The sequence below is a fragment of the Phoxinus phoxinus genome (genome assembly GCF_949152265.1).
Source record: "Phoxinus phoxinus genome assembly, chromosome: 5".
In the NCBI taxonomy this organism is placed as follows: Eukaryota; Metazoa; Chordata; class Actinopteri; order Cypriniformes; family Leuciscidae; genus Phoxinus; species Phoxinus phoxinus.
The window spans coordinates 32,954,101-32,974,377 of NC_136880.1; the positions used below are offsets into that span (position 1 = coordinate 32,954,101).

The following is a 20,277-nucleotide window of genomic DNA, read 5'->3' on the forward strand; positions in this document are numbered from 1 at the left end:
TGGGGATCCCTGTTCCATACTTCATTTTTGACTAAAATACATTGCTATGTCCGGCTTTCTCTGATGTAACCAAGCCTAGGGAATGAAATTCATAGAAATCCTTTCATAAAATCTGCCATTTTCCCCCCTGACAAACTGGAAAATCAAGTGGCTGAATAAACTTGAAAATAGAAGTGAGACATGGGTCAACTGCATTGGGTGTGTGCCATGTGCACAGCTCAGCTGATTATATTCAGAGGGATCTAGACACATAACAGACGTGTAGAGCTAGCGCAAATCTGCAGATAAACTCCAGATAAATGGTCCAAGTTGACCCTGTACAAGAACTGACAAATAACTTTTTTCCAGTCCTTAGATGTAACCTTTTTATTATTTGTACATTCAGCACTTACAAGAGTAAACAAAAAATTTAAAGAAAACAAAAAAATTAAGCTTTTATGCTAAAACGATAAAAAATTAAAAACCAAATGTGAAAAGGTTAAATATGCATCCCATTATCCATGGCAACCTGGTAAAAACAAAGGGGTCATAAAAGGCAGACAATAGAGGGGAAAAAGGATACAAGGAATGTGAGGAAAACAGAAGAGGAAAACATAAGTGACACTAAAGGCTTTCAGAGCATCTCTTTCTGAACGCAGCTTCACGCTTTCAGATCTGCGTTGACGTTACACTGAAGGAGAAAGAGGACGTCACCAAACCTGGAGAATGTCTTGCAGTCCGACTCACTTATACCAAAGTCCATTAACACTGAGGAGGGGAAATGAACACCAGGAGTCTTTAAGCCCAGTCAAGAGACATTGAGACGAGTCTATATGGAGACACAGCACCACCGTGGTCCCAATGTGTGTGTGTGCACCCGTGTGTCTTTACGCAGAGTGTGTGTGCATGTGTGTGTTTGTATGAAGTCTGAGTTGGTCCTCAGGAAGGTAGGCATAGAGCTGTTACAGCACATACAAGAACAGGGGTTACAAACTGAACGGTTCCAGACTTCTCTTAGCGCCGTCGATCTCTGGGCAGAGGGCCGCTGCGGCTTCGGGACCTCCTGCTCCCGCTTGCACTGTTTCCGCCAGGCCTGCGAAATCCCTCCTTCCGTTTGTCCCCCTCTCGCTCCCTCTCTCGACCCCTGTCTCGGTCGCGGTCTCTCTCAGCGTCCCCTCCGGCGGCCCCGCTGGTCTTCATCCTCTCTCGGTGATCCTCCTCACGTTTCTTATCCTCCTCTTCCATCTCCTTCCACCTCTTCTCTCTTTCCCTCATGCGCTCGGCACGAGCCGCTACCCTCTGTGCTGCCTGCAATTCAAAGTGTGGTGGGTAATGAGTACCACTGTATTATCAAATCAGTTTTTTTCCCTTAACGTTGCCACTTTATAAGTAACTAAAATGTGGAAAGAAAAGTACCTGCTCCTCAGTGAGGGGGAGCCAGTATATGCATGGAGCGGCTTTGGTTTTGCGGAAGAGGTCATCCAGCAGTTTAGCGGGTGGCTCTTCGGGTCCTTTTTCTAAAAAGAAAAAATTATAAAATATAAATGTATATATTATATAAATATTTTATCTTCAAGATATTTAAGTTTACAAATAATAATAGTAATCAATTTAAATAAGCATAATTTATATAATACATATTTACAAATTTAAATAGAAATGAACAAATAATAAAAAATACTCACCCTTCTTATCGGTTTTCCTCTCTTTGCTCTTCCCCCTTTCCTTGCGCCTCCTCTCGCGATCTCGTGAACGTGATCTTCTGGCGCCCGCTTCCTCTCCAGGTTTGCTGAAGTCCCTCACCTTATCTCTGTCCCATTCCCTTTCTGCACGCGATTTCTCCCTCCTTTCCATCTCCCTCTCTCGTTCTGCCCACTGGTCACGCTCCGGCAGGAGAGGCAGGGGCACCGGACGGCCAGGTCCAGCGGCTGCCGCCCCACGGGGCTCCTCTGGGGGCTTTTCTCCTGCTGGACCTAAACCCCTGTGGAAGTCCACCTGATAAGATGTACCAGGAATGAAAGAGAATTAGTTTTCATATAAAAAAAAATATATATATATATATATATATATATATATATTAAATTCAGCAGATGAAAACAAAAAAAAAACACCTTACCTCCTCCTGCATGCAGAAGTCAACACTGAGGAACTTAGGGTTACTCTGGGGCCATTTAACCCCATGTAATGCTGTACGAGTGGCCATCGCCTCTTCTGCATTTGAGTACTGAGTGAAAGCAGAGATGGTGAAAGGGTAAGCAGGTATGAAAAAAGAAAAGAAAAAAAAAAATCCAGAGGGATGCAGGGAAGAAACTTACTTTGACATAACAGTGAGATTTTATCTTGTCAATCCAGAAACCTTCCTCCACTAAAGTCCCTGTGCGGTTCAACAGCTCCTTCAGCTGCCCCAGGGTAAACGGCCTCACCTTAGAAACATCACAAAGCAAGTCTTAGGTCACTAAACCAGGGACAATGACACAGGTACAGCTAAAACTGTATGCATGTAGCATCTTTAGTTTATTAAAACATTTCCAGAATCATCTGTGTGTGTGTGTGTGTATATATACGTACCAGGTTGCAGACATGGACAATGTTAGACAGCTTGCCACGAGGAGGAGAGGGTTGTTTGGCTGTGCGGACCGGGTCATCAATGGTGATACTCACTCCCGACTTTTGCTGACTAATCGAACGCCGAATCAGCGTATCACTGGGAGCGACTAAGCAGGGGGGGGGAAAAAGCAGGTGAAAAGGGTGAGAACCCCATATCGGATTTTTCTAACCAAAACTTAAATTTCACAATACTGCACTTAAAAGTTGTAAGGGTGTGCTCTGATCAAGACTTTTGGGGCCGATCACCGAAAGCAGTATCGTCTGATACCGATCACCGAAATAAATACTACTACTACATATATAGAAGGCCTCAAATAGACCCATGGCAGTTATTTAGCTATTCTTAATGTATGTTAAGCATTAAAATTAGTTAAGAACTTTAAGGAAGATAAGATTAGAAAGTATTATGAATTGACAACTTTTTATTTATTGGCAAGCAACATGTTCCATTACCTCTCTTAGAGGTGATTAGGAAGAGCTTAAGAGTTGAACAAATACAGCTTTCCAGTGAAATTAGTAGTAATAAAACAATAAAACCGTCTTTATCAACAGAAGGTAGGCTGTATAACACTGCAGTTTAACTAACTCTATTATCGAGCATGTCCTGCAGTTTAGCAACAGTATTTTACAACATTCACTGATTTAGCTGATTTGGATGTTAAGTTTGGGCTTTTAGGGAGGCCCTAGTTTCTTGCTGTCATTGCAATGTCTTTTTCACACATCTGGTAGAACTTCCAGATGAGACCGGTGAATGTAGTGAAGCAATTTTACTTCAATTTCAACTTAATTATATAGCAAAAACAACTTTATTGTCCAAAGTGCTCAATTGTTTTAGATTGTTCTATAAAAAGTAAATAATTAAAGTAAAAAATACGAATAACAATTAAGATGCCTAAGCACAAATAGCCAATAACATTATCGTTCCCACACACGATCCCCCTAAGAGCTAGGTAAAAATTTTTTTAGATAATAAAAACAAAAAAAAAAGCTACGGAAAATTGTCTTGCGAGTTTTGCGTCATCGGAACAGCCTTTATAAAAACCACAGATCAAATTATTTAAAACAATTATCAACCAATAACGATCGGAGCCTGAACAATCAAAGCACCCTCATAAATTTGAACTTGTTCCTTCTGTAATTTTTACCTGTCTTCATATCTACATCTCGCCAAGGGGACAACGGCTCTGTCTCCATGGAAACCTGATTGGAGCCTTCCATTTTTTCCTCCTGGCTAAGTCTATCCCGCCCTTCACTTCTTTCTTCCTCATCCTCATGTTCACTTCGTTTGGATTCTTTCTGTCCATTCTCTTGTGTGTCAGAGGGCACAACCTGTTGTGTTTACCAAAATGTTATTCCAACACATGCAAGCAATCAAACACACTTTTACTTACAGCAGAAGAACAACACGCACCTGTGTTACAGTTCGTCTAATTTTAAGGTCTTGGTCACCCCTCTCTTCTCCTTCCTCTTCCCCAGAGAGATGAATCTCCTCCGGATGCAGGTCTAACACAGCCTCCTGACCCAAGCTAGGCTTAATGTCTGGTATTAAAGACTGTAAAAAGTAAGGATTGCATTATGTTCATCAGATGAAGCAAGACAGGAATAGACTTTTGGGAGAGACATTTTTTTCAGCATTAAATCTTCTTTCAAACTCATTTTTATTTTATATTTCTCTGACCTTCAAAGAGTCTGTGGTTATACTGATGGAGGGTTTCTTGGCAGTGACAGCTGTACTGGAGCCCCATCTTCTCTTTCTGCCAGCACTAGCACCGCTTGCGGTCTCCGCTTCCCCTTCCGAACTCACCACCCCAGGAGACGGTTTGCTGCCTGAAGATAGCAAGCATATGGACGTCTTTTTTTATTTCAAACATATAAACATTGCGTGTTATTAAAACTCTGTCAAATCATACACTACTGTTCAAAAGTTTTGGGTTAGTGAGATTTTTTTAAATACTTGGATTAAGCAGGGATGCATTAAATTGCTCAAAAACAAAAATACCATTTTTGAATGCTTTCTACTAGCAAATAAATGCTGTTCTTTTGAACATTCAATGCACTTAAAAGGATGACCCGGGAAAGACACCTACATTGTGGATGGTCTGAGGGTGAGTAAATTAACAGGGTAAGTCATTTTCATTTTTGGGTGAACTATCCTTTTAAGCAGAACAACTGTTTTCAACATTTATAACATTTTTGAGCACCAAATCAGCATATTAGAATGATGAAGACGAAAGTAAAGGCTGCTCAAAATTCAGCTTTGCAATCACATGAATAAATTATATTTAAAATTTTTTTTTTAAATTGCAATATTTTACTTTAAAAGTTTGTACTGTATTTTTGATTAAATAAATGCGGCCCTGCTAATAACTTTTCTTAAAAGTCTTACCAACCAAAAACTTTTCAACAGTGAAAGATCTCTCCAAATTAATAACTCAAGGAGGAAACCTGTGGAAATACTTACTGCCGAGAGAGATTTTTCGGGCCGAGAAGGTCTTTAGCGTGGTGCTCTGAAAGAGAATAAACACATCCAAGCCAGGGGAAAAGGTGAGATAGAAAGAATAAATAGGGAAAACACACAAGGTTCACAGTGGGGGGAAAATGTGCGTACGCATGAGGGAGATAATAAGACTGAATGACAAATAGCGACCAAAATAGAATGAGCCATCAACAAGTAATTGATTAAAGAAATAAAAGGAAATCTATTAGGAAAGACCGCCTCTTCAGTCACAGTGTACACGAACACACTGTGTACATGTTCTTTATATGGTTAGAGGTCTTCTGACTATTTCAAAGGTCTATTTCTGCTCTGAAGATGCGGTCTTGTCCTCTCTCACACCAAAATACTTTCTCAAAGGCCATGCTGCAGTTATCTATCACCCCTCGGGTTGAAATTTCCTTTTAGGTAGTTACTGTAGCGGGGAATTAAAATAAAGCACTGCTTTACATTGGCTCTGAAGAGGCCTTACATATAAACATCTACTCTTTATTCTGTAGTCAATAGCTCCATTTTAGGGTTACCAGGGAGTCTGGGCAAATATTTGCATTGTCTAGGCAAAACGTTTAAAGTAGAAAATGGAGAATGACTACTTATTTCCCGGTACCATTGACATGTTCTTCACTGGAAAGGGAATGGCCCAATCGCACGTCTGTATGTACTGTATCTAGGAAACAACAGTCCAATGAAAGGCGGCTGTGAAGTTTGGGCAGAGATCTGAGAGCTGGATGGCAGAAGAGCTCACGTAGAACAACGTGGGTAGAGTTTGCAAGGCTCTGAGTGTCTTTTTTGAAGTCCATCGTATTGGCATGAAACTGGAACGTGAGTGGAGTCTTTCAAACAAACTGCTGCAAAATGTTTGTAGATTGCCGAGTCTGAGGCACTTCAATCTCTTGTCCGATATATTTGTGAAGCTACACAATTTCACATGTTTTTTGTCTGTTCAGGCTGAATGAAGGGGTTTCAGTCAGGCAGCCACAAAATAGCAAAACAGAGTCCATTTTCAAACTAACAGTTAAGTTTGGTTGTGATAGTCCACAGGAAAATGAGAAAGCAGTCAAATCCAGCACATCCAACCATCAAGGTAGTGTAATGATAAGAGTCCAACGTTTCCTTGGGAATAAAGAAAACGTTTTCTTTGCAGGATAAACAGGAAAACTAGTCCCATGATATAGCGAGCAACTGGAACAATCACTGGAAAACGTCTCCATTTGAAGCAAAAAACAAAAATCAAACAGTCCTGAAAGTCCATGTATCTGCTTAGTTTCTTACAACTACTTTTCCACACTTGCCGCCATCTTGAGCCAAACTGACACAGGCTCATGAGACACTCAGCGATTTGTCAAACCCACATTACACAGCCTTTCATTATCAGTCCAATCAACAGATGCTTCCAGCCAACGCCATTCTGGAAATGTGGCCATTTTTGCCAGGTGTGTTGCACTTCAGAGCAGACTCAAGGCTTATCAGGTAAAGCCATGGCACTTGGAGACAGTGGAACAGGTGCTGTAGTAGAAGTAGTAGTAGTTGTATGCAGGTACCAATAAGGGCAATGGAAGAGTCATGAGCACCTTTACAACAAAGCAATCAAGGGGGTTTTAAACATCAGCCAAAGTGACAGAGTGCCCCCTGCTGTTTCTGTCTATGACAGCTTCAGCAAAGGTTCACAAAACATCATCTGTGACCACAAAGAGGACAAACAAAACAGAGCTGCTAAATTAGCATGTGACTAGATTTTAACTACATACAAGTGCTTAGTAATGCCTGCATATACCTGTAATAATAATCAATATGGATTGAATAAGGGGGAAGGGTGACAGCCCTTTATAAAATGTTGTTTGCCTCTTTATGTGGAGGATATCTGGCGAATGGTAGAGATGGGTCAGCCTAGCACTCTGCACTCTTACCTCCTCATTGCTCTCTGGAACCTTCTCAGGCTCCGCCATGACAGCCTCCTTCACCTCACTTCTAAGGAAGACAGAGAACAAAGACCACAGGGGAAAATGTGGTATGTAAATATTTTAAATCATTAAAATGTGCAAAAGCCACAGTAAAAAGCCGCCACAGTAAAAATCCCCAACAGTAAAGGTGTTTTTGGAATTTAAAGGAAGTAATTTACTCACCCTCAACACAAAAGGAGATGTTAGACAGTCTCAGTCACCATTCACTTTCATTGTATGTAAAATATGCAATGAAAAGTGCATGGTGACTGCAGTTAATACTGGTACAACTAACTGCATACAACTAACATCTCATCTTTTGTCCAATGTAAGAAAAAAGTCATGCAGGTTAAAACATGAGTGAATAAATGATTACATCATTTCGATTTTGGGGTGAACTGTCCCTTTAAGTGACACTTTTAAAAGAACACGTTCCTAATCTGCTCAGTCAGATTCACTGTCCAAATGTGGAAAAAATATGATAATCTTACATGCCTAAAAAGAAACAGTGTATCCTGAAACACACATTTATTGTAATCACTACAATATCCACTACCACCAAAACAGAGATTGATCAATCACCTCTACAAACACAACTCTGCTGTAACAACAAACAAGAGCTCCAGAAAGAAGGATCAGGAATTCTGGGTTGTATCGATAACCTTGCTAATACAGTTTCTCATTGACCTTTTAAATTAAAGCTCGATGCTACATAGAGCTCATCCCGCAGAGTGGATTGACACGCGTGGCGAGGCGTCACTGTTTTACTCTCATTCCCTTTTAGATCGTTCGAACGGCCGACAAAACTGTCAAAAATACTAGTCGATTCAAATAAACATACTAACATATCGCTAGCACATAAAGATGCATAAGACAAATAACGCTCCGTCGCATTATGGGACGCGAATACATGAACGTAGAGCGGAGCATCTTCTCTTTCCTCCCCGATGAGCAGCACAATGCACAGTGAGATCACGCACCTATCAGCGCCTCCCTAATGACTACAAACGGACGGGACTTCGCGAATTCATTGAAAAACGCTCGTCCAAAGCTAACGGGCCACCTTGAGCCCCGTGTTATTGGTCAAACGCGCAGTAAAGCCATGTTTGGATGAGAGAAAGGGAGGTGCGCGAGACTCACTGCAGCAGGACCCCATTATCACCGGCTGAGAGGCAGTCGCACTGATTGCCTGTCAGTAATCCACACATACTTCAATAACGCGCTCTTAAAATAAGTTAGTAAAGCTACGTGCCGTTTTGGGGAGGAACAAACAAGCTAGCGACACTACTAACTTAACTACATTAGTAGCGCAATAGCAACTGTTCAAAACAGTGATGTTGTATTAAATTGTATCGCCTTGGAAAGTCCAAATCAGTGAATCGGTTTGTTCGAACATGTAAAACAAACTGTTCAAAAATGACTCGCGGATTTAATTTAATTTAATTAAATCTTCAGTTTCGTAGCAAACTACAAAATATTTAGCTTAGTTAGATAAGTTAAGTGTTTTCTAGTTTTATATGTTGGATTTGGTTTCTTTATTAGTCCATAAAAAAAACATGAAATTCTATGGTCTAAAATTATGTTCCTGGCTACAGGATAGGTGATGCATAGGTGATGCATTTAATATCTGAAGTAGAGCTGCAAGATTAATCATTAAAAGATTGTGATCTAGATTCAAAAACTGAAGCAATCTTATTCCAATTCGCCTTAAATTCTTTATTAATTCGCCTTGTCCATTAAAGCTTTGACTAGTCTGATGAAAGCGAACATTCAGATCTGCGTTGGCGCTGCAGCTGATCCAGAGAGAGTATTTGTCATGTAAAGGTATGCAACTGCTTCACAGTTTTCAACCACACAGTATCATCATTTCGGTGTTACCATAATTCAAATTATCACAGAAGTACTGGGATAAACATTTATAGTTCGGATATAAACACTGATGTCTAAGGCAGTGATCAAATTACCGGTAGAATAAATCACCTTTTAAAAATAACTTCAAATAAAGATTGTATCAATTACATGGTTACATTGTAGGTGGCAACAAGTAACTGTTAAAAAAATATTTTCATTAAATCATTCAAGAGATTAATTCAAAACACTGATTAATCCAGTCATGAAACAAGTTAAATTTTTATGAGTGACTCAACAAATGATTAATTTCAGCTGTTTTTAAAAAAATATTTAAATAAACTGCATCAATTAACATTTTGTCAGAACCTCGAGATAATTGTGATCTCTATTTTAAACAAAATCATGCAGCTCTATTGTGAAGTGTGGAAAAAAGCAATGTGCAAATCCGAGCAAACTAAGACAATTAGAAATAAGCTATTTTTAGCATAGACGACATAAACACTGTGGTTCTTTGATGATTCAATTTTACATTTTACATTACAGATTGTTTCAAAGCAGCTTTACAGTAATAATAGGAAATGAATGCAACAAAGATAGTTTTGGATGTACAGCAGCTCTAGATGTCTATCCCTTTTTACCTGCTTATTAATGCGTTCATTCAATCCCTCATTTCTGGTGCACAACAAGTAGGCTACAATCAAAGTAGAAAACAGACAGACCTGGTAGTGTCTTTGTTAGTGTCATCTTCAATATTGTCCTTTCTCCTTGTTTCCATCTTCTCATCTTGTTGTTCAAGGCAGGGTTTCTAAAGAGTATAGAAAAAGCACTGTATATAAAAATGTTTATGGCCAGTTTCTTAGAGAAGACTGAGACAAACAGATGACAAGCAAAGAAAGTGGTACAAGATAATAATTACTGGTACTAGGATTAGTCAGAGTTTAAGAACCAAGTTATATTACCAAAAGTTGGTTGCTTACTGACCTTGGTTTGGATGACATCCTCATTGCAAACATCTTTCTCCTCCTGCTCTGTGAAGACTCGTTTTTTGTGCAGGGATGTAGGAAGCTTTTCAGTCTCAGTTTGACCAGGTTTTTCTGTGGGCTGAGATGAAGAATCTTTCTGGGCCTGTTTAGACTGAGGAAGATGGAAAGTAAATGGTTAAGATATGCTTTTGTGGGAATATAAAAGAGTTGCATGTAGGCATAATACAACGTAATTCAATCCAATATAAGTGCAATATAAACAATTAGTGAAATAAAAATGAAAGCCTATTTATCACACTTGAATTGAAAGTATGTTCTGGGTTACATCACAGAACATTAAAACTATTTTCTTTGCAATTAGTGTAAAATAAACAACACATACTGACAGTTACGTTCTTACTATGCAAGTCTATGGGGCAAAACACCCCATATATTGGCCTCATAAAGTTCCATTGTAAGTGGACATTTGTTTGCTTTGTGAGCAACTTACTAAGTAACCCAGTATTAGAAGTTTGATTTATACATGTAGAGGAAAACAAAAGACAAGACTGGTTGGAAAATGGAGTCATGAAATAAAAAATTGTAATAGCTCAGGCAATCAATCTTATTAAGTTAACTATGCCAGCTCTATAATGCTCTGGAGTTCTTTTGCCACTTATTGTAACATAGCTGGCTGAAACTATTTGAGAAGCATGTAATTAGATGAATTTTGACACTTGACGATGACGTGTCTAAAGAGAGAGTGTTTAAAGAGAGAGAGAGAGCGAGAAAGAGCAAGACTGACAAAAAGATGAGGAACATTTGAACAACTCACCCTCCTACCACCTAAAGTGGAACGACTTTTCTCCTCCTCCTCTGATGATGATGATGATGAACTGGAGGAGCGCGAGGAGGATGAAGATCCAGAATCTGAGTCGGATGAAGAGGAATCGCTAGATGATGATGATTTCCCTTCTTTTTTCTCCACCTTCTTTACCCTTTCCCTTCCTCTTTTCTTCTCATCCTCAGTTCTTTTTAACATCTCATGTTTAGTGTCTTTGCTTGCCACGCTGTTCTTTGATGTCTCCATCTTCTCTTCCTCTTGTGGTGCATGTTGTTGGGCGGCCACCTTGGGGGTCTTGCTCTCAAGCTCATGGGGTGCTGCAACAAGGACTGATGTTTGAGGGGGCTGAGCATCTTCTTGCACCGGTTCCTCAGGTTTAGATGCTAATGGAATTGAGGGGGCTTTTGACATCAGGCTGTCTGAGAAAGTACGAGGTCTCTTCAGCACAGATGTTGGCGAGCATGGGAGAGGAACTGTCATAGGGGCATCTCTAAGGAAGCGGGACTTCTTGGAGGAAGATTGAGGGGATGGTGGTGTTGCAAGTGTGGGGGACTGTTGTGGGACAGACTCTGAAGATTGAGCATCTTTGCCAGCACTTTGTGGTTCCCCAGCCTTACTTTCGTCTGGCTTCTCCGATGGACTCGAGAAACCACGGCCACGCTTCCATGGAGGAAGACGGCTTTCTTTCTCTTGTTCCTCCTTTTTTTCGTGTTTCAAAGCCTTTTCTTTCTCCTCCTGCACTCTTTTTTGCTCCAAAAGTCTTTCCTTCTCCTCCAAGGCTCTCTGCTTCTCTTCTTTTAAAGCAGTCTCCTGCTCCTCTCTTTGTTTTTTCAACGCTCGTTCTTGCTCTGCTTTTCGCTGCACTTCTCTTTCATGCTCTTCTTTCAAAGTTTTCTCTTTTTCAAGTCTTTCTCGCTCCTGCCTCTTGCGTTCCAGAGCAGCTTCTCTTTCATGTTTTTCTCTTTCCAAAGCCCTCTCTCTCTCCAGCCTTTCTTGTTCTTTGGCCCTCTCAATTTCTTGTCTCTCCTTCTCCAAAGCAGCCTCTCTTTCCAGTCTCTCTCTCTCTAAAGCTTGCTCTCTTTCTTGCCTTTCTTTCTCCTGCCTCTCCCTCTCAAGAGCCTTTTCTCTTTCCTGTCTTTCTCGTTCCAAAGCTTGCTCTTGTTCTTCCCTTTTCTTCTCAAGCCGCTCTCTCTCCAATCTCTCTCTCTCTAGAGCTTGTTCTCGCTCTTGTCTTTCCTTCTCAAGACGCTCCCTCTCCAATCTCTCCCTCTCTAGAGCTTGTTCTCGTTCTTGTCTCTCTTTCTCGAGTCTCTCCCTCTCTAAAGCTTGTTCTCGTTCTTGTTTTTCCTTCTCAAGCCGCTCTCTCTCCAATCTTTCCCTCTCTAGAGCTCGTTCTCGTTCTTGTCTTTCCTTTTCAAGCTGCTCTCTCTCCAATCTCTCCCTCTCTAGAGCTTGTTCTCGCTCTCGTCTTTCCTTCTCAAGCCGTTCTCTCTCCAATCTCTCCCTCTCTAAAGCTCGTTCTCGTTCTTGTCTTTCCTTTTCAAGCCGCTCTCTCTCTAGAGCTTGTTCTCGTTCTTGTCTTTCCTTCTCAAGCCGCTCTCTCTCCAATCTCTCCCTCTCTAGAGCTTGTTCTCGTTCTTGTCTTTCCTTCTCAAGCCGCTCTCTCTCCAATCTCTCTTTTTCTAGAGCTTGTTGTTGTCTCTCTTTCTCGAGTCTCTCCCTCTCTAAGGCTTGTTCTCGTTCTTGTCTTTCTTTCTCAAGCCTCTCTTTCTCCAATCTCTCTTGCTCTAAAGCTTTCTGCCTCTCTCTCTCTAGTCTCTCCTTTTCTTGCTTCTCTCGTTCCAAAGCTTGTTCTCTCTCCAACCTCTCCCTCTCTTCTCTCTCCCGCTGTAAGGTCTTTTCTTTCTCTTCCCTTTCTTGCTGTAAAGCCCTCTCCCTCTCCTGTTTCAGAGCTTCTTCTCGTTCCAGTCTTTCCCGTTCCAAAACTCGTGCACGCTCTTGTTCTAATACCTTCTCCCTTTCCTCTCTCTCCTTCTCCAGGGCTTTCAGCCTTCCTTGTTTCCCTTGCCTTTCCCTCTTTTTGTTTTCTTGCTCCCATAAAAGATGACTACCCTCATCCCGCTTCATGCCATCACTCTCCTCCGTCACCGCTGTCCTAACAACACTAACACCTTGGTTGGAGATCACTGAACTAGGGTATGACAGAACTGACGCTGCATTAGCTGTGTGGGTAATTGCGGACACAACTCCCTCTTGGTGGCTTCTCTGTCCATCAATTCCCTCCCTATCACGCTTTCCCGCCCCAGAGAAAGCTCCCTCAGACTCCATTTTGCGTGCCAGTAAGGTCAATGGGCCTGGTCTGCGTTCTGTGGAGTCCCCTGCTGGTTCAGGGCTACTGCTACGACTGTCACTACTGGAACTACCAGAGCTCGAAGAGCTAGATATGCGCTGCCTAGACGGGGGCTCTCCAGGACTAGGGGGGCTCTGTTTAGGGGTGTCTGGGAGTGGGAAAGAGAGTTCAGGAGGAGGAGATGGGGGAGGAGTGGGCTGTCTGAGCTGCTGTGAAAGTAAAGGTATATGTTGGGGGGGTGGCTGCTGCTGTTGCTGCGAGCCACCAGATCTTTCCCTCACCGGTTGGCTTTTTGGAGGCTGTGCTCGACGACTCCGTTGAGCTTTGGCGTTCCACTCTTCCTCTTCACCATCATTGTCATCCCCACCTTCACTGTCATCATCACTGTCGGCCATTACATGGCTTGAAGTCGGCCCTCTTTCACCAACAACCCGCACCGACAAAGAGGCTATTGCGCCAGGCTGGGCAGGTGCGGAGGGGGACGGCTGCCCGGGTGTTTCTTTTTCTTTGACCTCATCACTCTCACTCGCAGTCACCCCAACTGCTGTGCCTCCTTTGTGTTGGTCGACTAAGGAGGGAGCAACATCCTGGTGGAAATACATGTGTTGGACATGGAAGGTAAGTTCAGGCCATGCAACAAATGTCCAAAGAAATATTTTTGTTCCTTACCTTGCAGGACTACAAACAAAATATTAATTTGGTAAGAATTCATGGCCCAAACTTGAGCAAACACTGTAGAAGCAGAGAATTGATAATATTTCTAACCTGGTTAGGGGCAGTACAGATACTGTCATTTGCCTCTGTGTGGTCTTCATGGTCTGTTCCTAAAAAAAGAATGAATAAATAATGAAGTCTAAATAATTAATGACTTGAATCAAATGATAATAGACATGTACACAGCCATTTTAGGTCTAAACCGTACATGTATTGAAATAAAAATGTTTTTTTAAATTAGTATTTCAGGAAATTATTTAAATAAAATTACAAAGTGAACAAAGTTACTGTGCAAATATTTGATTTATTGATATATACAGAATTATATTTTTATTATAAAAATGTAAAAAAAAAGTGCTATATATATATCTCAGAGGTGGGCCATCAGGCCTTCTAACTGCTGGCCTAAACACTATCGGAATCACTGACTTGAGCTTTAAAATATTTTTTCCATGAATGTGTATTAAATTATTCCCAATAGTACATTCTCTTAATTCCATAGCTTTTCTCTTGGTTGCACTGGTTCCAGTAGTGTTTGTTTATGTTAGAGCTTTTATCCAATCATATTTCAGCCATCATGTGTTGCCAGAGTCAAAGACATCTGCCTTGAGTCCTTCAGAAGCTATAGTGCGGGCGCCTGTATCTTAAAATGAATAGCAATGAAACTGTTGCTTTAACCAATCAGATAATAAGTCAGATTTAATCAGCCAATCAGATATAGATTTGACTGCACCGGGGCCATCTAGCAGGCGTAAAATAACGCCTGCATTTTCACATCCTTTGATTGATGGTCAGAGCGCGTACTATTACTAGAAGTCAGAGCTAGCTAACCGCATCTGTAGCGAACTGCATAAACTAAAATATAATCCTGTAGATTTAATAGTTTTTCAACCCACAAATTAATGTTTCTCTCCCTCCTCAGCCTTTAGCAGTTTCAAACCTACCGGAAAAAAATCCAAAAGTTATTCAGCTTAACGCAGAGTCACGGAACTCTATTCGATCTGTCTGGGTAAAAACAGAATTAACTGACTGTAATGTATGCCATGTATGAAGGCTGATCCCATTGATTTCCTTCAAAAAATCTGAGTGAGAGCTGGGGCAGCTGTACACATCGTCATGTTTGGCGGTGACTGTCCATGTGTCCACTGCTTCTGTTGAGCGGACATTCTCTCAGCCCTAAAGCGAATTAAAACTTATGCCAGAAATACGACGGGACAGACTCGACTTTCAGTATTAGCCTTGATAGAATATACTTCTTGTTGGAACTGAAACGCACAGATAACCTGTACAACAGAGTAATTGAAGTCTTCTTGAGAAAAGAAATTAGGATGGATTTGGTGTAAAAATAATCAGTAGTTTTGCTGAGTATAATGCTTATTTGTGTTGGCTAACATCATTGTCATACACATTCAGCTTAAACACACACACACTGGTACAATTTAAGTTTATTCGCGTTATTTGGTTTCAGATCCTCACCATCAGTTTCAGCTGCCTCTCGTGCCTCTCTCTCCAATCGCTGCCTGAGAAGCTCTTGCTGTTTGGCCAGGTACTGTTTAATGAAGCTGTTCTGACTCATTTCCTCCCCAATCTAAACATACACACATGTAATCCAAAATGGTACGGTTGTTATAGTGCAGTTAAGTCATCCACACAAGAACAAACAGTGATATGCTTATTTCTACAGTAAAACATCTCAGTTTGGCTCACCCGGGAGTTAGGCTGCAGGCCAATGTGATGAGTGGAGGTTTTCTGAAGGTTCTCCAACATAAGAGCCTGTTGCACATGCAGAATGACAAACATTTTATTATCTATACTACATACACTTTGCACAAGTAGAAGTAAACAATAGAGCTGATTATATTTATTAACTTCATAGACACATACAGAAGAGGTCAAAGAAAGGTGATGTTTGAAGGGGTTATTTGCTTTTTTGGACCCCTTTTCAGTTAGTAAACATGGTGACGTTTTTTGTGGGCGGAGCTTAGGTGGAGGCGCAGGATCCTCTCTGGCCGCTTCACTAACGCTAGTTTGCAAGGTTTTTTTAGCTTGTTTTTTAAAACTGGAGAAAATCCGATTTTATCTTAATGTGCAAGCTCACTCACTGTCCAGGACCGCGATTGTTATTTCCAAAAGTATATTTTAACGGACAGAACCAGAGTGGCCGACCCGTACACGCTCACTCAATGATGGACGATCTGACAGTATTAACGTTAACGCTGCCTCCGGTCGAGTGGCCTGACTTCTACACCGACCCGATAGAAAAACTGAAGGTAAAGAGAAACTGAGGGCATATAAATATTTAGACGCCTATAACTATGTGCTAAATGCTCACGTACAAGACTTGTGTGGTACGATCCGAGGTTCTGCATATCCAGCGCCAAGAAGACGACGATGTAAAGAGTGACATTCCGGTGCAATTTTAATCATGTGAATATTTTCTAGAAATAAAGATTCCAGATACAGCATATTCAGTTTTTAACTTTGTATTTGATTACCCTTTCTACCAGGTTCTTCAAAAAGTCTAGTCACAATCAATCAAAACAACAATCGCAGATGATTCACAAATAATCACAATAATTTAGAAAACATTATGCGATAAAATTTAAAATTGGAGCCTGTACTCCATTGATTCTAGAACCCAACAACACAACAAGATGACATTTAATAATAATAATTTAAGCTCCTTATTATGTAGCTGAATCTGTGCTGGTTTGTATTGGCCGCCTCCAGTTTTCACTCTGTTTTGCCTAACGCCATGACTTAAAGGAGAACTCCGGTCAATTTTAACATTGAGCTCAAATTTTAGTAAATTTGGAGTGCTGTCAATACAGAGAACAACGACAAAAATCTGTGTTGCCTACACCGTGTTATCCTCTTTTTAAAATTTGCACCCTATTGACTTGAATGGGGCACGTTTGAAACCTGCTTTTAGCCTCTTAACATCCTTAATGTTTCATTACAATTGCCCAGCCATGTTGAGTGATTCCTTCAGAGTGAACACGAGTGAATCTGACTGCAGTAGATGTGAAAGATATGAATAAAAATGATGTTATATCAGCCAGCGCACATACCTGTATTTAGTTCCTGTTTTCGGTCAAAGTCCAAAGTAGTCAATTGTCGAGTTCACGCGCGTGATCTAAGTAACTAAACTTATGCGCGTCAACTCGACAATCGACTACTTTGGACTTTTTTTTTAAAAAGTATTAAAATGACTGATTTGATTTTAGAATCTGTGTGGATTAATTTACTCATTCAATCTACATGTTAAAGTGAATCAATGTTTGCGAGAATTTCCTGCATTATATGTCTTTTTATTTATTTATTAAAATTATGCGCAATACCCGCACCGAAATTCGAAATTCTGGAGATCGACTGATAATTGGTTATTTCCCCCACATTTAAGCATTTTCCCATAATCGGGTATTGGTTTTGTAATCGGATTTACCTATAAATGGCGCCATATTGTGGGCGTTTTGAAAATTGTGTGCAAGACCTGAGGGGAAGATGAGTCAACAAGAGTGTTCAGAGGTAAAATAACTTGCCTCCCTTAATTATTAAACTTTATTTAACATAACTGCCCTTAATGCACAAACAAGATATGTTACATAAATGCTTAATATGTAGCCTAGTTTAAACTTGGCGCTAAAAATAATAATAAAAACACAAGTTTCCATGAATTAAAGGGGGGGGGTGAAATGCTATTTCATGCATACTGAGTTTTTTTACACTGTTAAAGAGTTCGATTCCCATGCTAAACATGGACAAAGTTTCAAAAATTAAGTTGTATGTTTGATGGGAGTATTTCTGTGCCAAAAAAATACTTCTTCCGGTTTGGCACAAGTTTCGGAAAGTTTTTTTCGAGTAGCCTATGGGCGCGTGTGTGACGTCAGATGAAGTGGAATTTCCTTATACGGGTCCTAAGGGCACTTCTCCCGGAAGGGCGTGCGCGCACCCGTAGACCAGAGCGAGAGAGCGAAAGCAGTATGCCCATCAAAGCGCTGTGCTCGGCTAGGGAAGTCATCGGCAGCGCTGCAGTCAAAGGACTTAAAGAAATAAACAATGTCACCAAAGAAGTGTGTTTTTGGTTGATCGTCTAATGCTTAAGGAGCAGCCCCAACGATAAAGGTTTACGGTCGTGCGTTGGAACCGCAGACGGTGAGTAAAACTGCTTCAAATGTCTGTGTTGTTAGCTATCGCGCGTAAACAATATGATCACGTGATTCTTTAGCTCCGCCCACACGGCACGCCTCCAGCCACTCGTTTTTTTACGGAAAGACTCGGTACAGCCTATCTTTCTTTTAAAAATATAATATAAAAATACTTTTTGGAGATATGAACTGAAGGATGCAATACTACTCTATAGGTACTCAAGATTAACATGAGATTGACTGAAACTGAGTGTTTCACCCCCCCCTTTAAATAAATCAGCCATGAGTAAGTGCATGTTGGAAATAAAAGCGCTGAATTTAATTATCTCTGTTGTCTATGCTCATCATTAATCTCATGAAGTCGCGTTCATACTAGTGCCTTTCACTCACTGGGTTAAGGGTCAGAAATAATTATCACGATCCACTCGTTTAATACTCGTAAATTATATTAACTAACGTCTACTGTATACCTTTATTTAGCTAATAAACATCTAAATAAGCATACATACAGCTCTGTGGAAATTAATTAATTATCTCAGAGAGAGGAATTCTGTGTAAACACAGATAAAAACAGCGCTCTGTCAGCAGGTATTTTATCATCTATACCGACATTATTAATAATTCTGATAACATGCCAGATTGAGATGGACTCTGTAATTGTGATGATGTAGGCTAGCCTATTCACTGTTTTGTTAATTTTTCTGACAATGTTTGTGTATTCGGAATTCCAGCGTGTTCCATTCTCCTCACTCTTTAACCTATAAACATAAACCTTTTAAAACTGTAGTTTAAAATGAATGCTTAGGCTATATTTATGGGGAGTTGACAGACCCGTTTTTTTAATTTGTTATAATTATTTTTACATGCTATATCCCATCCGTTTGTTTACCTGATCAAAGTTTTTTTTTAAGTTTATTTTGTGCACTTTTTCAGACTTTTTATCTGTTTATTGGTGCAGAAGTGTGTTTTTGTTTGTATGCAAGGAGGTAGTCAAATTTCAGAAATTACAGTATTTAAAAACTGTTAAATAAAACAGTTTGCTCAGTTTAGTGCTGTTATAATTGTCAAAAACAGAAATAAAACAAATAAATATCGGTTCTGTAAATCGGGAACATAGACATACAAATAATGTTATCTGTAATTAAAAAAACAACAATATAGGCTAAGTCAATCTCTGAAGGCTGGCATACTACAGCTACAAGTTTTATTTTATTTTTACAGTGCAAAACAAGTGATTATTCATGAATATTTGAGGTTTGTATGGATCAGAGCGTACGATCTAATAATAAAGGCAGTAAAAATAGACAAAGAAATTATGTAGCCGACTGATTAATTGATTGTTAACTGATTATTAATAAATCACGCACATAGATTTATTTACCTTTTGATTTCATCATACATCAAATAAGCAAGTGCACGAAATAAGATAATAAAGAATCCAATCAGGAAATTGACAGACAGACATATGTTTACATCTGTTCAGTAACAGTAACTTTCAGATCTAACTTCAAAGCAGCTGCTGCGTGCGGCACATCAGTCAATCAAATCCTCTCACCGACGCAAAGGAACTGCGATGCGACCTCAGTGTTTATTTCAGCAAAAGCACATGATATTCAAGGGGTAAAACGAGTTTAATCTTACAAAAACTTAATATTTTAAGGACTTTATAGTAAGCGCGCCCCCGTTAAATAACCCCCACCCCCCAACACCTTATGCACTAACAAAGCGCGAACCCGCCGACAACTTAAAAAAAAAACCACAGTTCACAGCCATCCAGAGACTTGTAAACACAACCGCATCGCCATGAACCCTTTGCGACGTCTGCTCCATCCCAAAACTCACATGTATAGAAAATAAACGCCGCTTTTGCATGTCACACATATACACACAAACAGGCAACAGCGGGGGGGCATGATGACACACTACAAACTGCATGAGCACCCCAGCTAGTGCGCGCTAGCAGCTAGCGAGACCACCGACACTCGGCCTCCGAATCACGGTCTTCGGACTCTGCGGAGCAGAGAAAACAGCAACTCCCACTCACCCCTTTGAGCCTCTTGATGAGTGCATTCTTCTGTCCGCTTTTCGGAAGCCCTCTCTCTTCCAATGCCGCTTTCAAATCCGCTACCCGGAGCGAATGGAGCGGCCTCCCGTCCAGCGTAACGTCTTCGAGGTCCGCCATCTTGATTCCCTTCGCTCGTTCTGTAGCTCGCGCGGACCGCAACGCCTTCCTCACCGACGTCAGCGCGCCACGAGCGCTTCCGGAAGAGGCGGGGTGGAAGCTTAGACAGAGAACATCAAAGTTGTTTGATGTTTTATAAAGTAACACAGGCAATAATACACATATATTCTTGTTACATACTTGTATTGTTTCTTGTGATTTCATTG

At 40.6% G+C, this 20,277-nt stretch overlaps 1 protein-coding gene across 2 annotated transcripts; it reads right to left on the bottom strand.

Moving 5' to 3' along the window:
• Window positions 1-348: 348 nt before the first annotated feature.
• Window positions 349-20,178, bottom strand: acin1a (apoptotic chromatin condensation inducer 1a). Of its 2 annotated transcripts, none has more exons than XM_079613929.1 (18): window positions 19,934-20,178; window positions 15,449-15,514; window positions 15,218-15,329; window positions 13,793-13,851; window positions 10,669-13,614; window positions 9,853-10,005; window positions 9,591-9,676; window positions 6,988-7,045; window positions 5,048-5,093; window positions 4,265-4,413; window positions 3,998-4,138; window positions 3,732-3,915; window positions 2,548-2,693; window positions 2,295-2,402; window positions 2,096-2,203; window positions 1,665-1,974; window positions 1,396-1,496; window positions 349-1,287 (listed from the first exon to the last, which is right to left on the bottom strand). In XM_079613929.1, exons 1-18 carry the CDS (start codon window positions 20,069-20,071, stop codon window positions 994-996), a joined length of 5,205 nt encoding a protein of 1,734 aa, XP_079470055.1. In that variant the 5' UTR covers window positions 20,072-20,178; the 3' UTR covers window positions 349-993. The 2 variants fall into 2 exon arrangements, with proteins under 2 accessions (XP_079470055.1, XP_079470054.1); XM_079613928.1 differs by having other exon boundaries at window positions 6,988-7,048.
• Window positions 20,179-20,277: the final 99 nt, after the last annotated feature.